Source organism: Lytechinus variegatus, chromosome 3 (genome assembly GCF_018143015.1).
Source record: "Lytechinus variegatus isolate NC3 chromosome 3, Lvar_3.0, whole genome shotgun sequence".
Taxonomy (NCBI): Eukaryota; Metazoa; Echinodermata; class Echinoidea; order Temnopleuroida; family Toxopneustidae; genus Lytechinus; species Lytechinus variegatus.
This window is the reverse complement of record NC_054742.1, coordinates 60464120-60490934: the sequence shown is the minus strand read 5'-3', so window position 1 is coordinate 60490934 and position 26815 is coordinate 60464120. Positions and strand designations below refer to the sequence as shown.

The window sequence follows — 26815 nt, the reverse complement described above, 5'->3', positions numbered from 1 at the left end:
GTTTGTTGAGCAATGGGAAAGATCCAGGGTGAGAGTGCTCCATAACCGGGGGCCCGTTGCAGAAGAGAGTTGCAATCAATCCCATCAAAAAAAATCTAAGTACAACTTTACTTTCAACCAATGAAAAGCGCGTAATAGGGACTTGCTCTCGACATTTTAAGTTTCGTTTAAACGGGTCCCTAAGTTGCTGTGCTTCAATACCTAAATAAATGTGATAAATAGTTTATTCCAAACAATTTTATATGAGCATTGAATCGACTTTAAAAGGTCTTTATCAACACTTAAAATCAAATAAGATATGGATGAAATTCTTTCACAAAAGCGAGTTTAATCTCTCTTTTTCTGAGGAATCTTTGACTTAAAATCTGAAATTTAGAAACACAAAAAAGGTGGAAAATTTCATTCATATAATATGGGTCTATTCACTCTCCACTGCTTGTCCTGCTTGTCAAAAAAGTAATACATTTTAGTTTTTTTCCTCTTTACAAATATCAACCTGAAATAAAAATCTTCTCCTCAATCTCACTCATCGTGTGGATAAGAAGAGGAGGCTGGTTTCGGACATTACGCCATGCCTGGTCGCCATGTCCGTGCCAAACGTGTGTTCCTACCCGCTGAAAGGCTTTAGACGATATAAACCACGATGTAAGGTCAAGATAAGAACTATAGTGGGTAAATTTTTGCATAAAAAATATAAGCCTAGGCCAATATACTTTGACAGTAGCGGTGCATGTAGCAGAGGTGGTAAAGTTGGGGCGGTGTTTTATAAAGCTATTCGTCAACATGGTCAAAATTAAGCATTAATTTACGTTTAAATTGTTACCCTTATTTCGTGTACTTATCCCATTTTATCCGACACTATAACATTGCTTCTCGGCTAATCAAAATCAAAGAATATTGTCAGATTTGAAAATTTGTCGGACAAAAATGTTCATGAAACGATCCCTATCCTTTATCATTTTGATTTCCATCAGCGAGAGTTGAAATCTGGGACCGGTTTCAAAAAGGGAAACAATTTGTCACTTTTCGATTGTAGTTACTACAATCATGACAATGGTGACAGGGCTAAATAGCCAATCGCGATCAGGTTTGCATTTTTAAAAGTAAAAAGAAGAGGAGACCTATGTATTCGAAAAACATTGAAAAAAATAAATGCCGAAATCTCCGAAAGACGCTGCTTATTAGGCGCTGTGTGAGTCATTCCCTATACCTTTGAATAAAAGTCATATAAAAATGTAATCTTTTTAAATATCCTAATTAAATCCAAGCCTGACAAATTCATTATATAATCTCGGAAATTGCTACGAAATTACGAGACTTGTCATTAAACACTGAACGGAAAGATGACAACTGCGCAATAGAGACTCTGCATGTATCTGGGAATTTATCTTTAAGAAATTAAAATTTCGATTTATTGAATGAAATTAATAGCGATCTGTGTCACAGGATACTTAAAGGGGAAGTTTACCCTGACAAAAAGTTTATTGTAAAAATAGCAGAAAAAATAATAAAAGATATTGCCGAAGGTTTGAGAAAAATTCATCAAATAATTAAAAAGTTATTAGACTTTCAATTATTTGATTTGTGACGTCATATGCGAGTAGCATTCCTACATAGCGAATGGTAAAAAATCAATGAAATGTCATTTTCTCAGAAAATTGAAAATGGTTTTCACTGTAACTTTTGTATATCAATAGACAAATCGCTTCACACGCGATCATGAAAAGAAAACAAAATTAAGTCATCAGGAACCATACAAAATTTGAAATTTATGCATTTTATATTACATAACACATGGGACAGCTGCTCGTTTATGACGTCACAAATCCAAACCTTTGAACTCTAATAACTTTCTTACTCTTTAACGGATTTTCCTCAAACCTTCACCAATATTTTTTATTATTTTTTCTGCTATTTTTACAAGAAAGTTTTCTTCAGGGTGAACTTCCCCTTTAAGTTCAAGTAGTGATAGATTTACGGGCGCATAATGACAGTGTGACGATGACCCGACTGAGGTCATATAAAACAAGATCTAGTAGAGCATGCCAAGATATCGCTTGAGTTATAGTCAAAAGGTCAATGAACTTCCAATGTCTGTCTAACGGATGAGTCGATTTGGGGTATTTTCAGTACCTTTTCCCTCCCACTTTGGCTAATTTTGACGACTGCAATAATTCATTCCTTATAATTAGTTCGTTTCTCTTCAAAATATTCCCCAAACTGTGATTTGCCAGTCTCACCATTTTCACAGCTTATTTCTGGGGGTAAAAACATGATTTTGATATGTCTGTGCGGATTTTTTTTTCATTTGTTTTTAATTTCCCCCAAAAAACTAAACTCATGAATTATTCCATTATTCATCTTTGAACAAGCATCAATCGTTTCCGTGTGTATGACCTATGAAGCGTTTCATGAAAGGACTTGTCATATATAGGTTTTATCCGACAGTAACCCATAGTAACGGTGCTTCTTAGCCAATCACATTCAAGGAAAGTTGTTAGATCTGACAACTTATCCGACAAAGAAAAGTTGACGAAATGCACCCCTGGGGCCCGTTGCAGAAAGAGTTGCGTTTAAACGCAAGTCAAAAAATCAATCGCAAGTAAAAAATGCGCGCTGTTGATTGGTTGAAAATCAAGTTACGCATGATTTTTAGAGTTGCGTTTGATTGCAACTCTTTCTGCAACGGGGCCCAGGTCATTGTTGAGTCGGGTATATGCTACAGTCACACCGGCGAAGCCGACTCCGGGGCCCCGTCTTAGAGTTGCGATTGATCCAATCAATCGCAACTCTTTGGAAATCCATCAGTGTCTTTTTTACAGGAAATTGGCACAATGTCCTTTGTAAACAAAGAGAAGCACAGTGAATTAAAAAAATGCATGTATGAAATACATCAGAGCTTCAAAGTATTATGAACAAACATGCATAATACATGTTGACGTTGCTGGCCGTCCACAGTTGCGATTGATCGGATCAATCGCAACTCTTTGTAAGACAGGGCCTTGACCGATCAAACCTATTACGTTATTTCCAATGACATTATCATCACTCAGTTTGGAGTTGGTTTCGCCAGTGTGAATGTAGTATAGATGTGACTGGGGTCAATAAACAGCTGACAGATGCACATGTAAACTAGTTTAGTGGACCTCCCCCCCCCCCCGATCTCACTTTAATACTAAATGTACTCAATCCAGAGGGAATACTCGGTCAGACGTTCATCGAATTGAGGGTTTTCCCCCAAACCAAATCATCTTTTCAGGAAGTTCATATTTCGGATAGAGAGTCGATTAGGGGTGAATATCTCTAAATGGGATTTCAAAGCAAAAAAAATAAAAAATACAGATTTAGAGGTTGTACTCTCTAGATATGGAAATGAGTTTTGTTATGTCTATTCACGGAATATCTCCGTTCAAATTATACGATATCGCCTCATTTAAAAAAAAATATATTGACCCCCTGCACTCCTTGCCCCTTTCTTTCGTTCATCTTCGTTTCCATTTCATTGTTTGTATAGATAAATGAATAATTGATAACTATATTGTTATCACGTAAAGATAAGCACCATCTAACAAATAAAAAGAAAGCAGTATATCAGGGGCCCGTTGTATAAAAATGTGCAGTTGAATAAGATAATTGAACATCTCTTTAAACGTCTCTTCACTAAATAAAAGGCTTACCCAATATTGGGTAAAATGGGAACATGCATCTTGGTTGGGTAAAAAGATATTTTGTAACTTTTACGCAATTTTGCGTTGAAATGTCCGAATATGGGGTAAAAAAAATACCAAGCAAACATGCATGTTCCCTTTTTACCTAATATTGGGTAAAATGTTACTCGGTGTTCTTAGAGTGTTTAATCATGGAGCTATTACTTTAGCTCCATGGTTAAATCATGACAATTATTGGATCAATAGCTTTCGAACTCGGTGTTGCATTTGATCTCGAGGCTATTGAACGGGTCATTATGATTATCGACCATAACCAACTCGCCGTTTTCGGGATTATTTCTTTCTTCATGATGATGGTATTTCGAGGTGTTCAGGGTGGATATTTCCAGTTGGATTGAAGGTGGTGGTGTCATCAGAAAGATAGTATCTACCGTTTAGGAAACGCGATCAGAACGAGGGAGTCCACGAAGGTAGGAAGGCGTGGATGCGATTCCCCAGACGATGTTTATATTTATAAATTACAGGAAGATATCAACTAGTAACCATGGCAACGCGCTGAATCACTAATGTGGGAGATAAATCATTGCCTAACTACGATGAACATTATCTTCCATCGCACTGAACAATCAATTTTGATCGATTAATTTGGATGATGTCAGATGAGGGACGAAAAGGATGAAAGAACTAATCTCACCTAACTACTCATGAACATTCCCAATCAATATTCTAACATAATAAATGGAAATAATATTTCAATCACTTTATATTCAGAGATGGTATACAGAAACGCAATGACTTCAATTTGTCAACCAATGTAAATAGATGCACATCCTCAGCAAATAATTATTGTATTCCCTTTAATGTTTTTAAAAGAATATATTCTACAAACAAATTCCTATCACTCGCCATCATATATCACACACTGCATGGTCGTTTGAATTTTCACAAGAAGTCAAATCCCTTTGCAATCTTGTATCGTGCATTTTCTTAAACATGACACGCTAAACACATGTATGTAAATCCATGTTTTAGATTAGACAACTACATAGACGGAAACCAAACTTGATAATGTCCACCTTACAAAACTTCCCATTCCGTCCATGCCGAAAGTAATTTTGCCGTTAGGGTCATGATTTATTCTTCAAAATTCATTTAAACCGCTGACGTAAAAGGAAAGGACAGTCAACCTGTAATGCGATGGGTCCTAGATCTAGAAGATTTCAAACGGTCTCAAACGGTAGTTCACAATCTTCACAAAGATACAGATACTAATTCCTTTAATAATTGTATTCGCATTTAAGAAGGAAATCACTATGTAATCATGATTACTTTCAAAAGAGAAACCCAACCTGAATTGCTTACAGTCACGCCAACGAAACCGACTCCATATCGTCTGACGATATATGCATTTATTTTTTTCCCTTTTTAGGTGGTCTGTCTATGACAGATCACCTATTGATTTCGTCAGAATTTTCTTTATTTCTTTCTTCCTATCTTTATTCATTGTACCTATTTTTTGTCGCCAACTTTTCTCGAAATTGGCTGAATCAATTTTGCTGATTTTTTTGTCATATATAGAATCTATCATAGAGACGGCAAAATAAGCTTTTCAAGGTCATATGGTCATGATGACGTCATCTACGCGCCATTTTGTAAAATTCTTCATTTGATCATATCTTCATTATCAATTATCAAAAATTAACAATATTTACATGACATTAACTTCATGTCAGGGGTCAAATGCCAATGTCATCAAAGGTCATGTAGAGGTCATGACGCGCGCGTACGCGCGCGTCAAAGGTAAAAAAATCGTCCAAATGACCTATAAAATTTTTTGGGTACGTTTCAGGTCATTTTAAGCATTTCAAAAATTTGCGCGCGCGCACATATGCGCGCGCGTTTCCGCGCGTTACACCTTAACGCAACGCAGAAGAACCGTTTCTTTTAATATCATTGCATTGCTAATAAAATTCTGAGCAATTTGATACCTTGATCAACCTTCTACAACCATTAATAACGAAATTAACACCCGTTAAACTTTGCAGCACGTGTGCGCGCGAGCTCTCACTATAGGCCATATATGGGCAAAAACATGCCTATTGCAAATTCACTGTAGCTCTTTAAATAGTCCGTTGACCCCCAATTTTTTTTTCATATATCGATAGATTATGAGTTGTAAATTTGATTTCATGTCACCATTGTCCCTAAATTATCTCGTGACGTCATCAAATAGGCGCCCAAACTAAAAATTTCATTTATTCAAAAATGACGTCATCAAATTTATGCAAATTTGGCTGTAACTTCTCGAATATAAATCATTTTTCGCCCAGATTTCGATATGTTGTAGTTTAGAAGGTACTCTTTCTCCTTAGTTACATAAATATTCGTTTTGAGGAACGCATCATTGCGTAAAACAGCGATGAAAAGAGGCATGTCATTTTTCCTCATTTTGCGTGTAATCTCTATGGGACATGACTTTTTCTCAAAACTAGATTCGACATTCCTCTATTTCGTGAGCCATATCTCCATTTTTTCTTGTCAGTTTTGCCGGAGCTTTTAATATGTTATAGCTGAGATTCTGGGCTTTCGGTAATGTGCCCTTCACTTTTTGATCAGATGCCGGGATCATGCCCGTTTTTCACTTGCAATATTGGAATTGTAATTCTCAAAATTGCTTACGTGTAAAGTCTATGGGAAACATTAATAATCACATTGAGCAATGGTCAAAATTTATTCTTAGGATGTCTAGAATCAAGATTATCAATCATATCTAAATTATTCATTTTATACACTAGCCGACTCTGAATGAAAAATCATGACAGACCACCTAATTCGTCCGCATGACGAATTAAATTCTAGTTTTATATTTCATTTTATTGCATTTGTTGGTTGTTTTTGTCCCCCCCCCCATTTTATCTCCTTTTCCTTCTTTCTTCTTCTTAGGCGTCGTTTATCGGAGGAGGGGGGGGGGGTAGGTGTTGGGTGTGAGAAGCGTGACTGAGTGTGTCGGTTTTTTTTTTACATTGTATTTTTTGGTGGTTTTTTTTATTATAACCTCCTCAAATTATTTTGATTTAATGATATCGTAATAAATGAAAACAAAAAAGTTCGACTTGAGATTTATCTATATTATTACAAAAGGGGCGATTCCATAAAATTATCTACAGTTTGTACGTCCGACACCCGTTTTTCTCAAATGTTGCTTCACTTCATAAACTGACCAAGTCATGGTCCTTTGAGAACATTACAGACTGTCAAAAGAACAAGAAATCAGAGACAGAAAATTTCATGAAGGTCGCACGTATAGGGGGTCGGGCGTACATATTTCATGGAATTGCCCAGTGTGTTATTTATAATCATAGTCAAAGATATTTCGAGAAGATTCTGTTTTGTATTACTATTCCTTTTGAGAATGTAAAATGTGTAGGATTGACTCTAAGTTTACCTTTGGAATAATCAAGTTAAAGTGTTTATGTATGAATTCTAAATCAATTATGTTACTGATTTCATTAAACATGATGAGGAAGAAATTAAATGTGATTTGAAAAAAAAATTGCTCGGCCTGGAGTCGGTTTCGTTGTTGTGAGTATAGCATGAAGCGGGATAAGTGCAACCTCCATGTTACAGTCACACTTATACCTCAGTCACATGGCGCGGCGGTCGTATGGCGAGTCGAAAAAAGCCGTTTAAACATTATTTTTGTACCAGCTACATCATAGATGGTTTGAATAAAAATGATTAAAACGGCTGTTTTTGACTCGCCGTACGGCCGCCGTATAGAGCAAATGTGACTGTGGTATTAGATATTCGACTTCACTCGGACCAAATTAAGCAATTGGGTTATTTAGATTGGTATATCATCGGTCGGTTGGAGTGGGTTTCGTTCAGGCCGTACCATCAGGTAGGGAAAAAGATACATAACGCGTCACGTGCTTATTATTGTTGTTTGCTTTAATCAATATCCATTATAATTATCAAATTACTAATAATGTACTTGACAACGTTCGGGGGAAGATTCAAGAAATTATGGCCGAAGCATACCCGAGTGTTTCCGAGTGTCGCCGAATCCAGTGGCGATTATTTGACAACTAATTTTAATTGGCTCTGTAAACTCCCGCCTGGTAAAGTTGTGAGTTCGAATCACTGCTCTGCCATTGTCAACTCTTTGATATAAAAGCCCGAGAGTATCGTTGACATGTTACACGCAAAAAAGTTTCATATGTAATTGTTATACCAGCTTGGCTTTATTCAGTAGAAAGCTGTTCTCCCGAGTTCCTATGGGAGTTACCGTAACATAATCTTTAACATAAAGAATGCCTCCTTATGTAACTTTTGTTCGTATTCAAGACAAGTCATGCATAATTTTGAACCCGCTTGGTAATGAAATCCTGTTATTTTGAAACATTAACAGAGAATGATGATGAGGGCCAACATAGCAGGAAACTTTACACAACCTACAATATGGACGGCACTCTGGCGAAACATCAGGCAAGCGTCAAGGCTGTTAAGATGCATCTAAAATATCTGAGAACTGTAAGCTGGAGAAACGTATAAGCATGGTAAGTACAAGTGTAGATAAATCAGACTTCAGATCATTGTAACTAATGGCGGCTATAACTGTGTGTGTGTGTGGGGGGGGGGTCCGAAGAAGATAATCATTTTCAATGTTACGTAATTAGTCAGATGCGTTGCTATGTATGCGCATACTTGAAGCACCAGTTAGATTTTACCGTAAAAAGGACCCAAACTGAATTGGTCTACATGCCATTCCATTGCATTCATCACGTCCTTAATAACATCCAGGATCAATAGCGTATCTAAGGGAAGTGGGGGCGCTACGTGGGCGATGGGTATGAGGGGGCGCCCAAATTTTTCACTCAAATGAGTGAAAAATGACGAAAATAGCAACAACAAAAAAGCGGGGTATAAAAAAGAGAGGCAAAGGTCGTGTAACCATAATACCTCAGTCACAATTCCCCCTACGGCGGTGGTACGGCGATTCGAAAACAGCCATTTTATTCATGTTTATTCAAACCACTTATATGTAGCTGGTACCAAAAATGTTAAAACGACTGTTTTCGATTAGCAGTACGGCCGCCGTAGGGGGAAACTCCTGTTGTCTCTCAAGATTATGTCGTCTTAACCCCCCCCCCCCCTCCACATATTCTAGAGATCTCATCAAACAGTTGCAAAATAGAGCGATTGGCATCATAATCCATCCTAACCCTAAATGTTCAAGATACATTGAGCCATTGTCAGATCATCTTACAAAATTGAAGACGGTTGAAACACTCCTCAGTATTCTTAATTGGGGGAGGAGTTCAGTGTTCCTGTTAGGAGATCGTATCAGATATTTTGTGGATGGAGAAAGTTTTTAGGTTAGCTGTCTCTCTTTCATCCGCTTCATCAGTAAATTTATTGATACTCTTACAATATCGTTGGAGACGGTTTAAAAATTTCAACTAATTTCTATAACATGGACTATCCAAGCGCCCTTTTGCGTTGCTTGTGTTGCAAGATTATTAGTTTGTCATCGTCTTCTTATTCCTTGAGTCTCGAAAGAAATTATATTTCCATATGCCTATGAGAGATATATCATATTTATCATTGTATCTTGATTGATCATTGTGAAGGGACCAAGGCGCGCGAGAATGAAAAAAAGGTATCCCTGCACCGTACAAGGAAATCTGATCATATCGTTACTTAAGGCCTGGTCACACCGCCCGAGCGTTGTTGGAGCGGTCGTGGAGCGGAAGGGAGAGGGGGTCGAAAGGATTACTAAATTATGGTGAATTATGACTGATATCAAGTGATTATCTTTATTTAAACATGTCAATATTCAATCTCTATTACATGTACATCGCCGAAGTAAATGGGATATTAGCATTTTGCACAGTATCAAATAAGATACTTTGTTTTCTCTGTGCGCACACTTCAACCATAACGACCATGCTAACGCCATTTTCCACATCCCATCACACTTATCATGCTCATGCTAAAGTTAAAGGTATTGTTTAACTTTGTGAGCAGCCGATTTAAAAAATTCTCAAACCAAGATGAAACATGTGTTCAAGTGCATGTATTAGAACTAATAAACCCTGAAAACAACCATTATTGAGAATGAAAAGCTTAAACTACAAGGCAAACCGCGATTTTGTAAATAGGCGTCTTATAGACGCCTAAATAGTACACATAACTGTATGGGATGAAATTAAGATGGTGTTTCTGGTCACTTTATATTTCAATTTTTGAAGCACTAAATAATGATTTTCGAACGCAATTTTTTCAGGTCTTCATTTTTGTAACATATCACAGACACAGATGACAAGTGTGTCCTTCTAGCTCAAATTTTTTAAAGTCAAACCAATGTTAACCAATCACTTTAATATTCGTGTTTTAATGTAGTTCTCATTCTTATTTTTTTTAATCAACGAAACAATTTTCACTGTTTTTTATAACCCCCCCCCCCCCCTTAAAAAAAAGAAATAATTTTAAAATGCCGAGGGAGATGGTGGATTAAAGAAATGATTTTGTTAAACGAGTGAGGGCGCTACTGCCCTGAAATGACTATTGCCATATATCAATAAAAGTTTGACCAAACAATGTTAAATAAGTGGTATCCAACTTAGCTTTGATTCTCTCATTCTGTTGAGTACCAAATTAACTAACCGTGACGATACTTGAACTGACTTTGTACGCATTTTTATAACGGAAATGAATGACCAAGCCATAACGAGGTCCCTTTGGCATGTTTAGTTAAATTTTAGAGTTGATTTTATTGAACATGTTGAAGGTGAGGTGTTTACTGAACTTGAATAGATGAACAGAGTCATCATTAATGACTACTCTCTCCGTGCACATTTCCCGTTTAAAGCTCCTTGCTCCTTGTAGATATACAAAACATATTACAGCTCGGAAATCATTTGATTTGCAAATTGATTTTTTTAAAGTGCTCTGTAAAAAAATGCGTTTAATGATCTGAATATTAATATTTTCCGCTCGCGCTGCGTGCTCACAAAATTTGATTTGTCAGGTATCAATTATTTTTCTGTATTCCATAAAGTTCTCAAAATATCCCCATTTAAGTCAGATTGTCAAAACATATCTGCTAGCGCTGCAGGCTCGCATTTTGATTGGTGACTTATGTATATCTCAATATCAATCATCTAAGAAACTACTTTAAATTACTATTTCATGACAGTTTATCAAAAATTTCGACTTGCGATGTGCACTCGCATTGATTGCTGAACATATATTAACTCCTGCATCTTATTTGTTACAAAAGTGCTTTAAATGTCTAGTTTTCAAGCAATAATATTAACAGATTTCGCGCTCTTCATATGCTTATCAGAGTAATAAATAAGATATAAGTTCAATAATCAAACTGTCCCTTTTTTCAGAATGGAATATCGACAAGTTCCATCTCCCGCTTAAGAATAAAAATGGAAGATAGTCATCATTTACATATGATGACATAATGTTTTTGAAATGTTACGGTCCTATGTCAAAACTCAAAGTAATAATATTGAGACATATCAGCTCCTTGTGATCCATATCGACCTTACAATTTTCATACAAAGTGTTTGAAATACAGAGTTTAAATTGACCCTTTTCAGATCGGAATATCGAATATCTTAAGGTCGCGCTCGCTTCATTAATATTCATGATAAAAAGAGGTATTAAGACTGCCCAGATTTTAGATTCCGCATGTGTATTCAGATACGCAGCTTGTTCTCTATTTAAATCATTAACGAATATATCAAAAAAATTCTGCTCGCGCTTTGCGCTTGCATTATGAATTTAGAAAGGTTTCTAATTACTCAATCATTTTTATGAATTACAAAACAGGAATAGTGTCCCATTTTTAGGTGTAAATTTCGAATTTTTCCGCTCGCGCTACGCGCTTGCATCAATTATTTCGTTATATACTTCTCGTTATCACGATTACAAAAAGTGCTAGGATTTCCATTCTTTAGGTAAAAATGTCAAAATTTTCAGCTCGTGCGTTTTTATGACAAAATACTTGAAATAAAAAAAGCTCGCGCTTGCATTATTATTTTAGATAAGGCTTATGAGATTATTTTATATTTATGTTGATTTATAAGAAGAAAGCTTAAAGGTGACTACTAGGAATACCCCTTTAACATGTTTAAAGAAACAAACAGAAATCAACTTCGAGCGGCCAATCGGGAAAATGTGGCTGGAAAAAAAAGATCCGCCCCCCCCCCTATTGACGAAGGCTGAATCCGCCCCTGTCCCCCCCCTAAAAAATTATTTGTCAAGTAGTCACGTTGAACGAAAAGAAGAAGGAGGAAAGGAAAAGAAGAAGAAAGGAAGAGAAAAGAAGGAAGAGTGTACAAAATGAGAGGCCTCGGTCGAATTTCTACAAGACTACTTCTATTGACGTAGTTAAGGCAATCTCACACATCCCCTATTAAAACACATTGACGCCACCCCTTTCCAAAATATGTTCATGTTTTACAACCAATATTGAAATGCATCTCTGATGAATGATTGTCATTAACTGTCTTATTATATCGCTTTGTCCTTTGTAATGTCAAGAAAAAAGGTATTTCAGACCTCACCTATATATACACGCAGTGGTACTTAGGGTACAAAGCAAAACAACTTCTTGATTTTTTAACAGTTCCATTGACGATAACATGCGATAAGATAAGATATTATCCTGTTTTTGAAAGATTCTGTGTCCAATCTAAAAATATTATGAACGTAGCATGATTAAAAGTGACAACGGTAAAACTGATCAAGACCTAAGATTTATTAATAATATGGTTATGTAGGAACCCGTGTAATTCAATTTCAAGTAGGGGTGGAACATCCGCGACGGAAGCCATCCTTTTCCACTTCATTAGCAATCATTGACACGTGTAATTCCAAATTCATTTTCACTTAGAATATCTTTCCTCTAAAGTTTATAAAACAATCACAATATTTGTTTGCCATCGTCTTGATGCTGACATGTAGCCTCGTATTATTTAAAGGGTGAGTTCAACCTGAAGAAAAGTTTGTTATTAATAAAGCAAAATAAAAAAATAGCAAAAAATATTGGTGAAGGTTTGAGGAAAATCCGTTAAAGATTAAGAAAGTTATTAGAATTATCAGTTTTGGATTTGTGACGTCATAAGCCGCTGCCCCATATGTTATGTAATATAAAATGCATGAATTTCCTATTTTAATGGTCCCCGATGACTTATTTTTGTCTTCTATTCATGATCGGGTGTGAAATTATTCGTTTACTGATGTACACAAGGTACAGTAAAAACCATTTTCATTGTCTGAGAAAAAGACATTTCATTGATTTTTACCATTCGCTATGGAGGAATGCTGCTCCCATATGACGTCACAAATCAAATAATTACAATTCTAATAACTTTTTAATTGTTAGATGGATTTTTCTCAAACCTTCAGCAATATATGTATGATTTGGATTATTAATTTACTAAATCTATTTTATAATTGTGTATCATTATAACTAGTATTATTGCTTGAAAAACATTCAAAGTGTCTCTCGATATCGAACAAAATCACGTGTTTCTGGATTTGTATAATCACATGTAACTATGATCACAGCTACGTTCTCACAAGCAAAGACTTCATGAGTAAATGCCTCCGCATACGTAACCTTATACAACTCGTCCACGGTCCGATTTTGGGACAAATCGCATTTTGCTTACTTTCTGAAAATAGGAGTAAAAAGTAACAATAAAAAGTAAAGGTTGTAAGGTGCGTGGGAGCCTTCAGGTATAAAATTACTTCCTTCTGTCCTAAAAATTTTAAGGGAAATGCTTCCGGGGTATGATGGGTAATAGGGAGACGGTGGGTGTCCAATTAAACAAAGACCGAAATCGGGCAACCTGCCGTGTACTCTCTGGACGAGACAAGGACCTTGTTACAAGTTTTCGATAATGGACAACAATTGTAGTCAAGGTCAGTCAAGAAGCTTTCAAAAATGATCTATCAGCTATCCAGTAAATCGCATACACCCTTTCACCACGACTTACGAATGTGCAGGTTGAGGACCTTGTTGCGTATTTGCAAGTGTCGTCTCTAAGTCTGGCCCAACCTGCGCTCTAAAATGTTTTCCATAATTTTTGCAAATTACGAAAAGTGATTGTTTGATTGTAACCGGCAATCACGCCCAGCTACTCGGATATCCGGGTCTAATACACGCTACCTGTTTACGTCTAATGATACCGCTCTGACCTCCGATCCGCGGCTACCCGGGGTCGATTTCTCGAGAAGGGATGGGTCCTAGTGCAGTTGCGAAATTTGTATCCGTTTTACGATATTCCAATTAATGTAGCCCCAAATTATTTGGGCTTATTCAACAAGATATGAAGGAATCCAACATGGCATAACATATGACAAAGACAAATGACTGTGACAATTCTTTCATATGAAAGAAATTTATTTCAGTTATTTATGTAAATCGTTACTTTCATGCATTTGTTTTTGATAAACCGTAAGTCAGTATTGTTTTTCTTTCTTTCAAAACTAGTACTACATCTTGTTCTTTACTTTCTTCCTCGACAATTACAAATTTTCATGAACTTTATATCTGAAACTCGCAAAATACCTAACTTCTGACGTGTACAGTATATATCATTCGAGATAGTTTCACACAGTATTCTCCGAATTAGATTGAAGTTACGACAATGTCTTGAGAAACCGACCCTGGTTGATTGACTACTACCGTGCTAATTAGGCCATCAGAATGACGAGTATACACCCTCCTCGTCGTCAACAATGCAGAGAAACCACGTAGAAAAATACGCCATCCTGCTTTCGGCCACACACATAGGAAATGGCTAAAGGAGGGTGTCACTCTCTCATACACGATACCTCGAGGAAAATACTCATTTTCGAAGCAATTATTAGTCAACAGTTACGAAGGATGGTGAATCTTAAAGCTCATTAGTGACAAATGTATACGGTGAATCAACTCCACGTGATATACGGGTGAGGACTATTCGTTTTTGGAGCCGGTCGGTCCGGTGCGGAAGAGTTCCTCACGCAGAGTTGTACGTGCTTCTTTAAAGAAGTGTCCTATTCGTATACAAATTCAAGGCTTTTCCTCCCAAGAAATTAAAACGTCTGATTGCTTCTGTCTGTGTGATGGTCAATGAGAAAAGGGCGCTTATACTCAAAAGGAATAATGGTGGCAGGAGTGGGATGCAGGACAAAATGGCGCCTGCTTTCACTGGTTTTTGCGATGCATATTCACCTCCATTCTTTGTGTGTGTCCGCCAGCGTTTACCGCTTGAATCCCACTGGACGGAATGTCTGCTCCACGACCAGACGGTGAGATATCATCTACAATTTTTCAATTTGTATTTTCTTGCGTTATTTTGATTGTAGAGTGCTCGCAGACTTCTGTTGGTCGTGTAAAGTGACCTTAATGCATTTATATCAGTGCCTGAGCACAAGTCAAAGGACTTTTGTTCGTGTTACAATAATGTGACAAAAGTCATGATAACTTTATTCACTATAAATTATGTGAGTCTGATTAAACTATCTTAAAGGAATGTTGTTTATTCGAATGGGCGAAGCCATTAAAGCTCAATATATTTATATATATATATATATATATATTTTATATATATATATATATATATATATTATTATATATATATATATATTATATATATTATATATATATATATTAGAGCTATCATGTTAATAAGGCATCAGCAATGTATACTATTTAAAAATACATGTGGCCTATTTTGTTTAAATCAATTACTAACGTTCTGATTATGTAAGGTATATTCGTTACTAAAATTAACACCAATCGCCCGCACTGAATTGTATTTATAGCATGATGATGGTTACTGCCACATCCTGTTGTACGGTCAGCCAGTTTGAACAGCATCATGCTCCTTATATCTCAGCCACATTTGTTCTACGGTTGCTCTACGGTGGCTCTACGGTGGCTTTACGGCGAGTCGAAAACGGTCGTTTTATTCATTTTTATTTAAAGCACCTGTATGTATCTATCACAAAATTGTTAAAACGGCTGCTCTCGACTCGCCTCCCCTGTCACATTTACTCGACGGCGCGCCGTCGAGTAAATGTGACAGGAGAGTCTAGGGTATTACTGATCTGTATTCGAAACATTTTACCGTCTTTGCATTTTACTATCCGATTATTGTGTGCAACACGTCTTGAATCGCATTAGAAAAGAAATTTGTCCAAACAGTAATGTTTTCAGCTCTCCTTCAAGTAAGTTTACAAGCAATGCGATAATATCCCTCCAAAGAATTCATAGGTCCGTGAAACTTTCGCGACCATGGCTATCGCTCAGTCTTGAACGGTCGGAGAGGGTGAATCATGTGGTCTCCCGCAGTTTTCAAAATATTATTTTAACCAAAAAGAAAGGAATATGCCATAACTTAAACATTGTGAGTCAGGGTTACATCCTGCCGAGACAAAATAAATAAATATTAAATATAATGACATCTACTACGCCCAGTGGCCTGGTCGAGGCCGCAGAATGACTTCACGATTCTTAACTTTTGCTTCACAATCTGTACCAGTTCATTTAAATAAAGTGGATCTCTGACCCCTCCTGAACTTGAAGAACAATCAGTATGGAATTGTAAAATATAACAAATCGGTCCCATGGGAGCATGTCCTCTTTAGACTCTTCTTCTGTTTATTCATATGTATGAGTAAGAGAATAAAGCTCTAACAAAACATTAGTTTAGACATGCTCGTCAAGTTGGAAATCGGATCGCTCTGAAGTCCTTCGAGTATAGGTGCACTTTTAAAGACACACTAAATAGGAGGTTGGCAAAGCTATGAGAGATCATGATTCGTCTCTTTTAGACTATAATGTGACCATTGTCAAGGCTAATCTGAATAAACAAAAAAGAATCAATGATGAAAGCTCTCATCTTGGTGAATGCGTAATCAAAGTTGTCCTATTATTCCTATTCCTATATATTTCCTCCTATTTCGTATTTCGTTTGTGCTGATTCTTATAGCATATGCTGCAGTTACATTTCCCATGCGGTGACGGCACGGCGAATCGAAAACAGCCGTTTTATCTATTTTTAATTCAAACCACCTACATGTGTCAGGTAGAAGAATTGTAAAATGGCCTTACTGCCACCGTAGGGGGAATGTGACTGCGCCATTACTATATCTACTAAAGATAAGCAGTCAAAATTCCATCATGACGAATGCAATAATAACAAACTATATATCGAATGCAAACAGTATCTAGGATATGGTTCTTTTAGTTTTTCACTTAAATCTCTTTTAAAAAATCTATTCATGTATCAAAATCATTATTCAAAATGTTACTATCTTTCTTTCAACTTTCAAACCAGGATGCAAGAGTTCAAGTTCTTACCGGAAATGCTACATTCAGCATACCAGGGCCAATCAATGGATGAATACGCTTCAGGCGATGAAGATAAAATTTTAAGAGGAGGAGGAGGAGGTGGTGGTGGTGGTGGCGGTGAAGCAGGAGGAGGAGGAGGAGTGGTAGAAGGGACAGATAAGGTCCCCACAAGGTAAGGTGTAGAACTATTTCCTAGATGTATTTCATAATATAGAGAATATTATTATCCTCTCTTGTTATAGAACGTACAATGAGGACTTTCCAGGTAGTAAAGTATATTATTTATTGATTATCATTTTTTTAATAAAAACAAGTCGACATATAGTTACAAAGAATGCGCATCGCGTTTTCAAAGATAAAAGAGCAATGTGGATTAATCGCCTTGTTCTCGGGTATTAATGCCGTGGTCTGGATCGAACCCCGAAATTTCGTGTATCTAGCAGGTGCCTTAGAACACTCCGAGCGGCCACAGCACCTCGGATGAAGACATCCCTTGATAGATATCGGTCCCCTGATACCTTTGTAACTCTAACGTTTGCAGGTCGAGGCAACCATATTAACTATTTGCGAACTTAGAAAGTAGCTACGTGGTAATTGTTTCTTATTATTCTGATGAACACAGTGATTAATTTTCCAGCTCAAATTCATGAATGTATGCCAACTTCGATCAACCTTGCAAGAATAGTGTGTAAATCGTCGAGTCCCGTCTTGGCATTGTTTCATCTGATTTTATTTACATATGGTTTTTTTCAATGTAAGAAAAAAACTATTATTTCTACAATATATTTCTTAAATTGATAAGACAGTTTTTTTCAAATCTTATAGGGTTCGAAGAACACGTGATGGAACCGATATGTACGAGAGCCTTTGAGAGGTCCTTGTCCCCTAATGGTCTTCCGGTCAAGACAACCAAATATGTCTCTGAAAATTTTGTAAATGAGTGAAGGTTGTTGATCCTCGATTTGATGACTTTGATGGTCAGCTACCTAGTTGAAGTTGGTTGCCCGTGATAATTGAGTGATGCCGTTAAGTGTCTTAATTTGGTGCTGTCCTCCAACGGGGTCATTGAACAGTGGTCGTTGATCGTTTTGTCATTAGTGTACTGCAGTGCTAGTCTTGATAAAGTTGATATGTATTCATTTTGATTGAAAATGTCTTGTTCCTCTTGAATTACGATAATAGGGATTATTCTAATGGACATATCTTTAAGAGTATATGACCAAACTCTGACATTCTGATTGAAGAAAGTGATGTCAAGAAATAATTCTTATAACAATAATAATGATTGTAATATAATATTACTATTAATGACAATATTTAGTAAAAGTTTTGATGAACCCCCATGATGTCATGATGAAAACATGTTGTCATGAACAGTCTAACTTCGACCCGGAAATGACTCGACACAAATGTTCATGTAGGGTGATAATTACTTCCGGTCAGACTATATTCTGGCAAAGTGTGTCATGTCATTCGTCGCTACATACTGACGGCTTCATTTGAAAAGATTTGCCTGTTGGAAACATTTGACTAGAGCATTGCTATTTTCCCCTGCTTTTCAAAATGGAATTTGAATTGAATAGATCTGTTGATTTGTGTTGATTGTGGATGTTTAATACTTTTTGAGAAAATTATTTGGTCGGTGATATTTACCTTTTAATTTAATCGAGGAAATGTATCATGATTATTTCTTATTTTCTTTATCAAATAGAAATAAGGCCCCAAAAGATTGCTTGAAATCACGTACCTCTGTTATAAGAGACTCACTTTTAAAAAATAATAGCTTAGCATACATGTAAGTATTTCCTTTTTATTTTGGAAAATACAAGCACATGTCATGGTGTTTAGATGTCTGGGGGGTTTTATGTTTGATTGTTTAGGAATGTTTTGGGGGGGTTTTCGTTGTTGTTTTCGATAGCTCCTAATGATTATACACCACTGTTGTCATTAACAGTATCCCGTGAATGTCATTTGTTCTTCCCATTCCAATTTTTTTTTTATATACGGTAGATGCTGCGCATCAGTTTTTATCTTATGGATTTTTTTCCCTTGAAAAGTACCTAAAATTTCGTTGCTTCTTTTTCAAACTTCAAATCCGTCTCGAAAATAATTGAGAATAAGTTTACATCGTATCCAATCATTCTGTTAAGCCTATGTGTTGAATGATTTTCTTTCCCAGAAATTCTCCGTTGGTGATTGGAAGACAATCAGCCCGTCTAATCAACCAGACGGTGTATCATTGCTGTAAAGGTTGGCGGGCAAACGGGAGAGAATGCCCCATAGGTGAGTCCATTTTGAATTATATTTTCGTCAGCGAATCTATGAAAATTAATATCAAGAAATTTATTTATGACAAGCAATAGTGAACATGAAAAGGGATGTGGATTATAGCGGAGAGCGTCCCCCTCCCCGACTGTTCTTTTGACCCTCTTCTTTTTTTTTCTTTTTTTTTTGCCCGAGACAGAAATGAACACTTTAAAGATAAAGTGTTAAATCAGCACTCTTATGAGCTCATATGGTGGGTGCACTTCGGGTGTTTATTTGCAGCACTTGAAGTGCTAAATGTTTGGTATAGGGTCTACTCCCCTTTGTGAAGCAAACGTTTTCAAAGACATGAAGAAATTGTTAGGTCGAGTACTGGTACAACGTTCGATGAAATATCCTTGCAATTCTCTCAAATGCACCTTATTTATTCATACAAGTATTTACTAATTCTTTATAATGTAAACAATCTGGAAGCTTTATTCGGCCAAACCAAAATCCAATATCAGGTTATTTTATTGTGAATGGTTTTTGAAAGTTGGGTCTCGAACCAAAAGTTCGGGTGGGGCTGAAGATTACATGAAATCCTAGACTGAAGGTCAATGTCACGTTATTTGTACGTAGTTACAAGCCGCCCTATCCCCTCCCCGGTTTCGTGGTCTTTGTACAGCGCTTCCAAATTATCTACAACAGAGTGTTATCAGTCCATTTTCGTTGGTTTTGACCGTTTATCAGTGTGATAGCTCTACTTTCTCACCAATGACCGAGTGTTATCTGAATAGAAGATATATATGTAGGATATTATGTTTTGCAATTTATTGTTCTTTTGGCATTTTTTAAGCTGTGTGCATGCAGGGATGTCTACATGGAAACTGTTCGGCACCGGAAACGTGTTTCTGCAAACCAGGTTATATGGTAAGTTTTTATCTTGGGTAGATATCAACCAACTATTATGTACAATTCATTGACTGAATGAATTGATAAATGGTTGGATGATTGGATGGATGGATGCATGCATGCATGAATGAATGAATGAAATGAATAAATGAATGAATGATTGAATGACTGACTGACTGAATGAATGAATGAATGGATGGATGGATCAATTAATGCCTGAATGAATGCATGAATAAATGAAATGAATGAATAAATGAATGAACGAATGAATGAATGATTGAAATGGATAAATGAATGAATAAATTGATGGATGGATGGATGGAAGGGTGGATGAATATATGAATGGATTGGATGAAGGAAGGAAAGAAAGAAGTAAGTATTGATTGGAGGAAGGAAGGACGGAAGGATGGATGGATTGATGGAATGAAGTAAATAAGAAAGGAGATGGAAGGAAGACAAAGAACTGATGAATAGATGAATAAGCATGTGAAAGCAAACATGTACGCATGAACGAATAAATGAATTTTCGGAAGTCTTTCTAGCATCTCAGTTGTCATTTTTTTACATAGGGGATCCGTTGCGACATCCCCTGCCCACCTGGACGATACGGTTCATTCTGTGAGCAGCAATGTAACTGTGGTCAAAGACAATGCGATTCCGCCACGGGTAGATGTACCCCTTCATGTCCCATGGGTTATATGGGTCCAAAGTAAGTATGATCGGGGCATCGGGGCCACGTCTTACAAAGAGTTGCGATTGATCTTAACTATGCAACACCAGCAACGCTAATAGCTTCAATGCATGTTTGTTAAAAAAAAATCTAGATATGATGTATGTTTATACGCAATCGTTGTTTTGGCAATTAACAGTGTTCGTTTACAAATATGACAAAAGGGCATTTACATTGTAAATAAACAAAAATCCCATTCCAAAAAATCATGACATTGATGGATTTCCATATAGTTGAGGTTGATCGGATCAATTGTAACTCCTTGAAAGACGGGGTCCAGATCAGAAAGGACTTGAATTTACAGAACTGATGAAGTTTAAATCGTCAAGAGCTTTTCTTTAAGACCTTCATCCCACAAAGCATACAACGTCACATATGTATTATACAGCATCAGGCCTATAGTGTTTTGTTTTCTTTACCACGGCCACAAGTAGTCTTAATACCGCCGATAGGAAATTCTCAAAAAGAAATCGTTACAACTATCAACAATTCCAATTTTTTCCGTTGTTTTCCGATTTGATTGAAACTTTCACCCATCTTCTTCTATGATTTTTAAAACCAACAACTATAGTGAAAACTATGTCATATTCGTGAGTCTCGCACATTATGGCCATTAACATAAGGGATGCATTGTTCAACAAGGCTTTTGGAGACTTTGCTTATTGTTAAAGCCTATAGAGGTTTTTCATCTGTAATGCCATGGTCACATTTGTCCAACTACATATAGGTGGTTTGAATCAAAATTGATAAAAACGGCTGTTTTCGACTCGCCGTATGGCCGCCGTAGAACAATGTGACCATGGTATAAAGAGGGCCGAACCTCTACAATCTCTACAGAAAAATAATTGTCTATGATTCATTCATGCAAATGTGTCATAATTTCATACGATGACACATGAATAATGTAATCAGAGAAGGGCGTGCGGACTTGGCCGTACAGGCACGTAGTTGGGAGGTGTCACATCTCAAAGCCACATCCATGAGATCACAGAGCAATTATCTAATTAATCATTCATGACGTCATAATGACAAATGACATATCAGGAGATTATTATACATTCATATTTACTGTTGACCCTTCCTATTTCCGGAGCGTATCGCTAATCTGTCGGCTATCAAAATTGGAACACTGCATAGAACGTCTTGATAAGTTTGAGAATCACCATTCAGCGAGCGCTCGTCTTAAAGGTCATAGTGTTTCGGCAATATTGCAAACGTTCGCAGTATGTTTTTTTTTTTCAAGACAGACTTACTACGACTAAGTTATATATTTATGTAATCTAGCCTACGATAGCGTACGGGGTTTATTTGCCATCATGAAACCGTAAAGGGAATACAATGCCATATTGTCATATGGGCCTATATGGCATTGAGTTTAATCGCCCACAACGCTGTTACACCTTTTTTCCGTCCTTATCTTCAGCTCCTGCAGATCATGCTTCTAATAAATTATGATAGTGAGATGACTCGAGAGAGCTGACATTTTACCCTGTATTGTCTTTATATATCAGCTGTGTGATGCCCTGCCCTCCCGGTCGTTTCGGATCCGACTGCATTGGTTTCTGCCAATGTCCATTCTCGGGGCTCAGTGAGATCTTGTGTGATCCGATGACCGGAAACTGTACTGAACCGACCCTCTCACCGTCCACTCGGAGAGTCTACGATTCTACGATGTTGGAAAGCTCAGGTAAGTTAGCTATTCACTCAATATCATCATGCTTAGAAATAACGAAATGGGAGGACAAATACTGACTTAAAAGAAGCAACATGAATATACTCAGGAGCTCCTGGCGTATAACTGAGGCATACCAATTACGATTTCACTGTAATGATCAAGGACCTTTTCCACAATGCTCAGTTGCGTTTCCCATCCTCCCGCCTTTTAAACTACTGCCATCATCGCTACGTCACTCCATCAACCGCCTCACCCTTATTATCATCATTGTACATACCTTTGTTGCTGTTTTATTTTGTGTGTGAGTGTGTGTGTGTGTGTGTAAAAACGAATTGCTGTAACTCTTGTGACGAAATTTTCATTGGTGTTGTTCTGGCTTATTCTCTTTAGCAGATGCGTTTCATGAGTTCTTCCAGTATGACACAGAGAGTCCATCGGTAATAAGCCCTGGGCGGAAACACCCCTCAAAACTCAGGGCAATGCGTCTTGGTATATCCGGCGCTGCAGGGGTTCTTCTGATGATCATATCCTTGATACTCGCCCTCTACGTTCACAGGAAGTTCCGATTTCGGCCGTGTTATTGTCTGCAGAGGTAATTTCACTTTCCCTTGATTAGACTACTACAAAATGGGATAATTAATGAATGACTAATCCGACAGGTCGAGCCATAAGAAGTTAATATTCTTCCTGATGCATAACGAATTTCTAATAACTCTCGTCAACGATGGCTTGTCATCTTACGCTATTGGTCAACTCCACTCTTACGAGAATAGGAAAGGCTTATTCACATTTTATGTAGCATCTTGGTCGATGGATCCCTCCATTTCCATCTTAATTTAATTTCTATTGAAAAATAGTATACATATTGAAAACCTACAATGTGTTGCCCAAATTGTCTAAGTGTTTTTTCACACCATATGTATTACTTTTTTTTTTTTTTTGCAACGGATACAAATATTTATGTTTATATATGGTATACAATTTGTTTTTGTTTGATGGAAGTGAAATAAATAAATTTGAATTTGAAATGGATGTATGCTCAAAAATCTAAATCAAGTGTTCGTTTTCCGTTATGATGAAGAAGAGGAGAACAACGATAAGGGGAACTAGATGGTTGTAATAACGGTACTAACCATCAAGTATACGCTCTACATTGTGCATTATATCGCAACGTTACAAAAATAAGCAATGAAGTATATAAGAATACCGGTTGAGAAGAGATACAGAAAATAAAGGAAAAGACCCATCTGGAAAGACATATTTTTACCAGTTCTTAAATCGATTTGTATGTTTTGCTTCTTTAATGAAAGAGGGGGCGTGCTTCCATTCTGTAGATGCAGTTACATAAAACTTTTTTGCCCGATCACAAGTTTGTTGTACAAGTCAATTCTTTGGAATGACAAACAGAACGTGTCTCTGGATTTTCGGAGCTTAGGTCAATGCGGTCTATAATAATTTTGGCTACATGTATGTTAGCATCTGGTTATTTTCATAACGACACAGTTTAAGCTACCTTGAATAAAATATTATGTTTTATACGTATCATATCATGTTTGATTTCATTTTTTTCTCTAGGAGAAAAGTAAGAGCAGCGATGGCAAAACAGCGGAGAGAAACAGAAACAAATGAAGGTAAATATTTCAAATCCACCATGATATTACGGGCTTCTTATTATTATGCTGAATTAATGTGATATTTTTCTTATCAACTTTGAGAGACAAGGAACAATAACGTTGCGAATGTTTGAAAAATAAGAGTATATTTGACAATTTGTAACTTTGATGAGAGTATGACAAGTGAAAAGTTACCTCTCATATTTGTAGTGTCAGGAATCAGGAATTTGTTTTTTTTTTCATTAACCCCTTTTTCCCTTGGGGTCATAGTAATTAAAATATATCATATAGAACACAATTCTTACATGTCCTCTTGACAGAAAACTATAATTCTTAATATACCTTATTGAAACAATGGGATTACAGTCGTAAATATCGAAATGAGTTCTCCAATCTTATATTTCTGTTGCCAATTTCAAGTCTCATAGCTTTAGTGATCACTGCTTTTTACACATTCTGAAACGTCGTATTTTTTTCTTATTCTTTTTTTACCAATTTCGTTCAAACTTTCATCTATCTTCTTTGGATTTTTTTTTTTATATTTCTTTTTTTATAACGGCTTTGGTTGATTCCCCGTGAAAGAAATCCATCAAAGGTATTATCGTTGCGTAATGGCATCATCCTCCATAAAGTAATGTTCAATATAAAGTTTATTCATTAATTATAAAGTTATGATGAATCATTTGATTTCATGGTTTGTTTGACTTTGCAGGAAGGGGTGATCGATTACACCAGGTGGCACCAACTCCGAGGGCGCACTTTCCAAATCCTCATTTACCACATGCTTTGCCTTACCGTTTACCTAGTCTCTGCAACTACACTGGTTTGCGCCAAACTGGGAACCGGCCAGGTAGCGCCCTCTTTGATCCTCTGCCTGCCGTCACAGAATCCACCACCAATGTATCGTCAGCAGACGTTGCTCCTGTAACGACGCACCCGATGCCAGAAGAGACCATCTACGAAGTAAGACCCTCGTTGGTTGCGAAGAGTCGCAGGGACCAAGATATGACCAGTGGCTACATCGAAAATGATACGACGAATTCGATGTCGCGGGTTGTCCAGGGCTGTGAGATCGAGATGGACAGTGCGACAAGTAGTGTCATGTACCACCCTGATATCGATGACGATGAACCTTACGACGAGGAGGAATACGATTATCCCTATGCTGATAATGCCAAGATTAGAATGGGTTTGGATCGTTTTCAGACAAAGAGGTCGCGACCCGGTGCGCATGAACACGACAATTCCATCTACGCAGTGGTTCTGGACAATGAAAAGCCATTGCACTGTGAGCATAATGGGGAGTATGAACGCGAGAACAATTGCAGTCGCGAAAGTGATATCCTTGCAGACGCAGGCAATCATGGAAGAACCCACACCGATCCTTTACCTCTTCCATCACACCATGCAAATCCACCTTCCGATGGTACTTACACAGCTTTGATTGCAGGAACACGTCTACCTGGAAACGAACCCTCATTCCCAGAAAGAACTCCTGGTAGTGGCTGCTCTACCGCACCTACCCCTATTGCTTTGACAAGGAAACCGTCACTCGGCGTCATCCCGTCTGTCAGACCAAGGGCATCACCAGTTGAAAGACCCATTGGTAGTTCTTCCTCAATGCGCCCCCGCGGTATGAGTGACATACCTCGCAACTCATACGCAACACAAAACAACTTCGTGCCATCTCGTTCTAAAGACATTATAAGTCAAGTAGATTCGAATGGTTATACTACTGCAATTCGAGCATTCGCTTCGATGCGGCAACCGCGCCGCCCGGCGACGAAACGAAAATCTAGACCCTCTGTTGAATTCCGTCCTTCTATTGAAGCCCGGCAAACGCCAAGTCCTATGATACCTCCAAGACTGAGCGAATCATCGGACATCCCACCGCTGTCACCGGACCCTACGGCTGACCATAGCATGAAAACAAACCTTCTTCAGGCTACGTCTTCCGATCCTAGATATGTCAACGGGTGTATCATCTCTCCAAAACAAAAACCAAGGGATAGAACTCGATCAAGAACACCCGCAATGCTTCGAAGAGCAAAGAATATGCTTCCACTACCGACGTCAAAGGATGACGAAGGGAACGAGAAACTATATGATGATATATTGCCATTAGGTGATGAAGACAGGATTATCTAAGTACTTTTGCTGCCGTTTTGAAATTATCCCTATATCGGCAAGTCGTTTTTTTTTTCAATAACCATTTTTCTTGGAGTAACTTAACATAGTCTGATGGCATTCTAATATTCTTGTGTAGGCCTAAGTTTTGATGTAACATTCCACAAAGAGGAGGTCACAAAACCTGAAGGGGTTGATGAAAGTCAACTAACACCACGAATAATGACAGACACATTCAGATTTGATGATTTTTTTTTCCAGTTTCTTTAATAAAGCAATACTTATTTCCAATATTTACCATTTTTATATGAAAGATCTCGTAGTTTAATTCTATTAATTTCAGTAATTTAACCCGTTGAAAACTGAATCCCGTGATTCCAATAGGCTCTGTACAGGGATCATCTGGTTTCAGTGGGCAATGGGTTAGGCATAGTTCCATAATTGTAGTGATGAACAAAATACCTTAAATCCTGT

General features: G+C 37.2%; 1 protein-coding gene across 4 annotated transcripts; it reads left to right on the top strand.

Moving 5' to 3' along the window:
- Positions 1-8079: 8079 nt before the first annotated feature.
- LOC121411543 lies at positions 8080-26788 on the top strand. Of its 4 annotated transcripts, none has more exons than XM_041604329.1 (9): positions 8080-8227; positions 17024-17209; positions 19217-19320; positions 20141-20214; positions 20766-20905; positions 22438-22613; positions 22992-23193; positions 24177-24232; positions 24927-26788. In XM_041604329.1, exons 2-9 carry the CDS (start codon positions 17025-17027, stop codon positions 26360-26362), a joined length of 2373 nt encoding a protein of 790 aa, XP_041460263.1. In that variant the 5' UTR covers positions 8080-8227; position 17024; the 3' UTR covers positions 26363-26788. The 4 variants fall into 4 exon arrangements, with proteins under 4 accessions (XP_041460263.1, XP_041460264.1, XP_041460262.1 ...); XM_041604330.1 differs by lacking the exon at positions 8080-8227 and adding an exon at positions 13601-13616; XM_041604328.1 differs by lacking the exon at positions 8080-8227 and adding an exon at positions 14388-14990 and having other exon boundaries at positions 22995-23193.
- The last annotated feature ends 27 nt before the right edge of the window (positions 26789-26815 follow it).

Bases quoted from the DNA above. Each gene is read 5' to 3' on its own strand.
- LOC121411543 (XM_041604327.1), top strand. From the start codon at position 14,812: ATGAGAAAAGGGCGCTTATACTCAAAAGGAATAATGGTGGCAGGAGTG. The intron at 20,215-20,765 runs GTAAGTTTTTAT...TTTTTTACATAG, and splicing joins TCTGCAAACCAGGTTATATG to GGGATCCGTTGCGACATCCC. The intron at 23,194-24,176 runs GTAATTTCACTT...TTTTTTCTCTAG, and splicing joins CCGTGTTATTGTCTGCAGAG to GAGAAAAGTAAGAGCAGCGA.